This window comes from Sceloporus occidentalis, unplaced genomic scaffold, assembly GCF_023333645.1.
Source record: "Sceloporus occidentalis isolate IW3139 unplaced genomic scaffold, rSceOcc1.0.p SCAF_160, whole genome shotgun sequence".
NCBI lineage: Eukaryota > Metazoa > Chordata > Lepidosauria > Squamata > Phrynosomatidae > Sceloporus > Sceloporus occidentalis.
The window spans coordinates 252,956-259,216 of record NW_028317140.1 but is presented as its reverse complement, the minus strand read 5'-3'; the positions used below and the strand labels follow the sequence as shown (position 1 = coordinate 259,216).

At 42.5% G+C, this 6,261-nt stretch overlaps 1 protein-coding gene across 1 annotated transcript; it reads left to right on the top strand.

Annotated features, from left to right (window-relative positions):
- Positions 1–4,877: 4,877 nt before the first annotated feature.
- Positions 4,878–5,789, top strand: LOC149279799 (transmembrane protein 171-like). The gene has a single exon (XM_089500791.1). The coding sequence runs from the start codon at positions 4,878–4,880 to the stop codon at positions 5,787–5,789; it is 912 nt and encodes a 303-aa protein (XP_089356917.1).
- The last annotated feature ends 472 nt before the right edge of the window (positions 5,790–6,261 follow it).

Sequence of the window (6,261 nt, the reverse complement as noted above, 5' to 3'; positions counted from 1 at the left end):
TGTGCTTTCTACACATTTTAAATGACCAAAGAGACCCAAAACTTTTGTATAAGGGGTGTGTGGCTGGAGGCGTGAATTCATTTCATTTATTTTTATTACACATTTTATGCTACTCGCTAACGAGGATTTCTAAGTTTGGTGTATTTATGTATTTATTTATTCATTTTGGTCTGGCCAATTCATAAATGACATTTTATCACCTTATGTCAGGTGGCGAGAGAGAGGACTATCATGTTGCCCCGAAAACAACGGCCTGCTTGAAGGTAGATTTTTATATTTCTAAGTAAAATTGTAACTTGTTTCCTTTTCAACACCAATTTAGGGCAATCTCCCTCGCTGCTTATTATCGCCCCCTGCTGGAATGATTAGAGAATGCAAATGGCATGGACCGACTCGCACAACATTGTTTTATAAAATACATTTAAATATTCTATATATGACAGACAGGACTACATTCTTTATCATTATTGTCAGGAAAAGTATAAAATCAATGTTTTTTATGCAGACTTTAAACTTACTTGTAAGGAAAATATTAAAAATCCAAATTCCAAACACAAAAATAATAATACATTTCAGGATCACAATTTAGTAAAAATGTATTTTGTTTTGTGTTAAACAAATATATATTTTAGAACCAAAGCTATTTTTGTTTCTTTAAATTTTCTGCCTTTTAATAAACATTTTTGTTTGGCTTTAAGTGGTTTTATTGAATGATGCTTACCTGTCACCTGTAACCTATGACATCACTTTCAATGGTTCCCCTTTGCAGACATCCAGATGTCTAGACATTCTAGACGTCTGATGTCACCGCAACGTCATGATGTCATGTTCTTGTTTTGCAGAGCTTGACATGTCGCTGTCAGAAGAAGGATATGGCAGAAGTCAACCCACATCTCCAGCGGTGCAATGCGACACGAAAAGCCTCGGTTGTGCCGAGACTAAATTAGGCTTCCGACTGGCGAGGTCATAATGGATCTCATATCGGTGTCGTTGGATCACAGATCACTTGAGGTCATTTTACACCATTTGGAACCATGGACACATTGAGAAGACTTCATGGAAGGGTGGGACAGTTGGGTGCGGTGGTTCTAGAGTTGTACTTGTTCTCATCTGTTGGGTTCTCCTACATCTACACTCCTCCTACTACTACACTTTTTGCTGCTATCATAGTTGTAAAGTGATGTTCACGCTGGGGTGGGATTTATTTTCTCCCCGTGAAGCTCATCCGGCCTGACATATTTTATATGCATTAGTAAGGAACCGTTAAGCAGTCATTAAATGTCACGTCCATTCGCAGCTTCCCGATGGCATAATAATACTGACGTTCTGCACAATGCGACAAAGCCCTTTCTAGACACAAGCTAGAACGGGTGATTTGGGTTGTTTTACGATCCTACGAAGAACCCAATTTTAAGGTAATGTCATTTTAATGTAATTTTGGGTGGTCACAGGGCGGCATGGCCATCGACCAGAACTTGAGGAAACCACCAGAGAAGCTTCTAAAAGCAGCGGCCAAAGAAAAGAATCTCATTGTAAGAAACCTCCGCTCGCCCTCTGGAACGGCTCACTTTCCACGTGTCTCTCGTTCTGGTGCGCCCCCAACATCCATACCACGCAGTCCGACGAGGAAAGGAAGGCTGTTGGGTGGACGTTGAACGTTGGACTTTATCCCCCCATTAATGAATCCCTAATAGAAACGACGGAGACCACTGGGAAGCATTGGGAAAGCACAACCAAAGGGTTGAATTAAGGGGTGAATTATGACATCATAGGGGAGTACTTACAAAACCCCGACAAAGAGGAAGTAGCATTTTATCACCTGGTATATTAAACGGAGCATCTTATTATAGTTTTTGGATGTTTTGTAATCAGACTTTTAGGTCAACTTAATAGTGGACTCCAATGATCGAACCCCAAGTTCCAAGTTTGCGAATTTACATAAACATAAAACCCAACGTTAAAAGGCGCACATCTGGGAAACGTTACTGTTTTACTTCCATTTCAAATATATTTATTTTTACTTCTGCTTCCCATCATGGAATCAATGATTGTTTTTAGTGTTTAATGTTCTGTTTTAATATTTGACTGTAGTTTAATAGACGGTAATTTCTATCCGCTGGTAAAAAAAAATTTCTATTTTGTACTCCAAATAGTAACGTTGCTTGCGTCAATGTGCCGCAATCTGCTGCCTCTGTCTTCCTGGTTAACAATCCGAGGATTGTGTGTAGTTTTAAGCAATTTTAGCTAGAGCTTTAACCCTTTCGTTTTTTACCGTAATCATGAATTTCTGAATTTCGTTAATGCTTAATTCAATATGATTCCGTGCACGGAGGACGAACATGATTTTTTTTTTTTTGAATAAAATATTTTTATGGATATTATAACTTTTCAATCAGTGGAAACCTCTTCTAACCTCTGGCACAGATGGATAATGGGTGTTGTAGTCTCCAGCACTTTCCTTTACGAAGTATGACTATGAATGTATTTCGTACCCCGTGTATTTTATATAATAAGCCGCTGTTGTTGTTTTTTAAATCGTTATCGAGACGCTATTTATGTGCAAAGTTCTTGCGGCTTTAGAAATTAGCATACTGATGTACATAGCAATAACGCTTTCATTATATATTATAATTTAATGTTACCGTTGGCCTTTCTGGCTTATGACATCATGGCTTGCAGCCAAAATAAAAATTGATTTTGAAATTGTAATTTCACATTTGTGTATAATTCTTTGTAGAAAATGCATCGCATTAGAGTCCGGCACAAGGAAGAGGGGTATATACCCATATATTTACCCTGGGCAGATATTAGGAATTCACCAATAAGAGCTGAGAGTGAGGTGGGGGGGGGGTTTCATTCTTAGCTTTTAAACTAAGTCTGTGCCTTAAAAAAGTTCAATAAAAACGTATTTAAAAAAAAAAAAAGCAAATCAGGGACATCAGCAGTTAAATACCCTCCACTGGCAGTGGGGTAACTGCAGGCCTCTGTGTGCCAGCGTGTACGTTGCAAGGGGCAATGACGGCACAGGCAGTCTGTTTGGGGGGGTGGGCAATGACGGCACAGACAATCTTTTTACACCCCCGGGGGCCGATGAAAGAATATTACATTTATATATCGGGCTGCATTACTGTATTACTTACAGGGTGTTGGAGGGGGTGTTGCAGGTAGACTGTTGAGATACCTGCATGGATAAGGCAGCCGCAGTCATTTAGGGGATAATGCCCGGATACTCCGGGGCACAGTCTGTAACACATGAGACTGATGTGTGAAAACATGGCTGTCACTCTGGTGTGTTTGTGAAGTCTGCGTTGAAACATCGTGACGCGTTCGTATCTGTGTGTATTGCGTGCAGGTATTGCGTTTGCCGCCTACAGTGAAGATGTGTAACGTATACACATACGATGCTTCCATTGGCCTAAGCACCATAATATCCACAGAGGGGGTGTTAGGTGGGAAGCTATTTTTCCTTGGAATAAGATCGGGCTATTCACTTACTCCAAAATCTATCGTATGCTAATAAATGTAGCATGGTCATTTAGATGCCGCCCGTTTCCAGTGTGAGCATTACGGATGATGGGCACTTTAGTCTCCGTGGTGTGAATACACGCGGATCTTTGCTCCTCCTAGGCAGTCGTATCTGCTGTTTCTGGGACCTTTCGAGGAATATTAGCTCTTTGGCACGCAGCAATAATCTGTAAAGGTGGCGGAATGCCAATAATCACTCAGCCAAACACATATGGAGGGGTTGAGTCTGCAGAACTTATAAAATGAGTTTTTCTGGTGGGGTTTGTAGCCACGTCTTATCTGCGTTTTTTTTTTATTATTAATCACCTCCATAATTGCCCTATGAATCCACTGTAGTTCTTGCTATCAGCTTGTGGATTGCGCTTAATAACTTTATTTGCACCCAGATATTCGTTGCACACAATAAGATAGTGTTTAACTCAAAAAAGGCCCCAAATAGCACATGAGACAGAATGACCAGATTTGGGAAAAAAATTGCATCAACATAGCAATATGCTGCTTGTACTTGCCATATAACTTGAAAAAAAACCATAAAAACATTGGATCTAAACTCAAGACAAATAGAATCTATTTAGCAGGTTTTTTAATTAGCTAAAATATTTTTCAAATAAAATGTACTCATATTTAGATCAAAAAAATTCTTCTTGTCCTGAAAAAAAACCCCAATATATAAAACTTGCGTGGGTTCCCTAAGTGGCAGAGGAGAAAATCCCAGCTAAACACGAGCGCCGTGTCAAAACATCATCGATCATGAAAGGTACAAAAAACAGTCTGGTTCTTAAGGGGTTAATTGTCTTTTATTACGTGTAAACAGGGTTTTTCTCCTGTCCAAGTATCCTCAACATTGTCATCTATTAACAAGTCACAAGTATTTCTATGAAGCATGCGCAACGTCAAAAGAAGCCCTTCTTAAGACTGCAGAAAGTCTCTTTGGAAGAAACCACTTCGTGTTAGGAGGCGGGGTTGTGGAATAAAACACTGTCATTTGTGAAAGCGGCAGCTGTATTGGTATTTGGAAGCAGGACAGAACACCCCCATGGCCTTTGCACTGTGGTACAGCCTGCCCTGACTGTGATGTCATAGTGCTGTGACATCACAATGCTGTGATGTTCTGTAAAAGCGCATCCAGACACTCTGGTTGTTTCAGATTGTGAGCAGTAGCAGTACTGAGCATAACAGTTACCTGTCCACGACAGGGAGCGAAACTGAGCTTTCAATTGACTTTAAAAAGACAAAATAGGCAGAGATTAAAAGGCCTTCATTCGTGTGCACGCAATAGCCGGCACATAGGTGCGAGTCTCTGCACCTGAACATCTTTGACTGACCCCCGACAGGTACACGTTTCAGCCGTCATGGAGCGCACTTGCTCCGGCACTCCTAGCCCTGGCACAAGCAGCAGAATAACATTCACGCTGTTTGTGTTTGGCTGGGCGCTCTTATGCGGCGGATCTCTACTTTCTGTCTATGGGTTCGCGACATGCCAGTCCGACAGCTGTATCACCTACAAGGCGACGGGCCCGGTACTTGCCGGGATAGGGCTGGCATATTTAATGATGGCAGAGTTTACTGCCCAACGAGAGAGGAGAAGGAGGGAATTAGAAGGAGACCCGACGGATCCAGATAGCAGCTTCATCTGCGGGAAAAGCCGGCAGTTTGTGCAGTTCGTAATACTCGGGATCCTGTTACTGGCTTGCGGGGTACTGATTAGTATCCCAGGACTTGTGTTTCCAGCCTGCAAGCCGGTATCCAACACAGACAAACCCCCTAAAGTCTGTGAAACTCCCTTACTGCAGACAATCGTAATCATACTAATCGTCTTGTGTTACTGCCTGGCTATCTGTCTGAGTAAAAACCGTCGGGACGGCGACTCTGAGGAGGACCCAGAAGCCTGCAGATATCAGCCGCTTCCTGTAAGTGTGGGTGACGAAGTCTTCACGGTCCCGTCAGCCCCACCTCCACCTTTTGCAGGAGGAGATGATTGGCCAATGAGCAGGGACCCTCCTTCCTACGACAGCGTCCTGTTTGAAAGGGGCGACCGTGATTCCGGCGGAAGCGACGGGGAAGACATACACACCGTTCCATGGCGATGGGGGCCGAGAATAGAATACATCAACGAGCCTATCCCTTCGGAGCCACCTCCAAGATATGAGGACATATGCCCTTCTCAGCCGGATCCTGAAGAGAGCTCATCATCATCATCATCGTATTACTCGTTTTCCCAATCATCGGAGTCGAGTGACTATGAGCTCGCACCAGGACCCTAAACGTGGAAAGTCTGAACTATTGGGGGGTTTTTTTTTCTAACATTTCGACTCAGTACAGAGTTTGAGCCGGAAGCGTCACCCAAAACATCACATCTGACAATATCCAGGTCTGCAGATAAAGGACTGAAATCAGACCGGGTTTTTGGTCAGTGCCGGCACCGTACATGACGCCTGTTGAAATGTTTTTTTCCCCCCCGTGAGACTTCCACCTTAAATAACGGATAAATAAAATGACATCTTTTCATGGTTGCCCCTCAAACAGTATCTGTGTGCGTTTGTGTGTGTGTTGGATATACCGCGTGTACGAGGTCACATTATCGTATGGAATCTATAACATAAATCTCTTACATGTGAGATCAATGTGTTTATATACATATACTCCATACACTCTGCTGGATCCACTCTGCTGTCCATCACCTTAAAGGGGGAGTCCTGCCCTAAGTCAGCACCGTGTTCTTTATCCCTGGAGCCA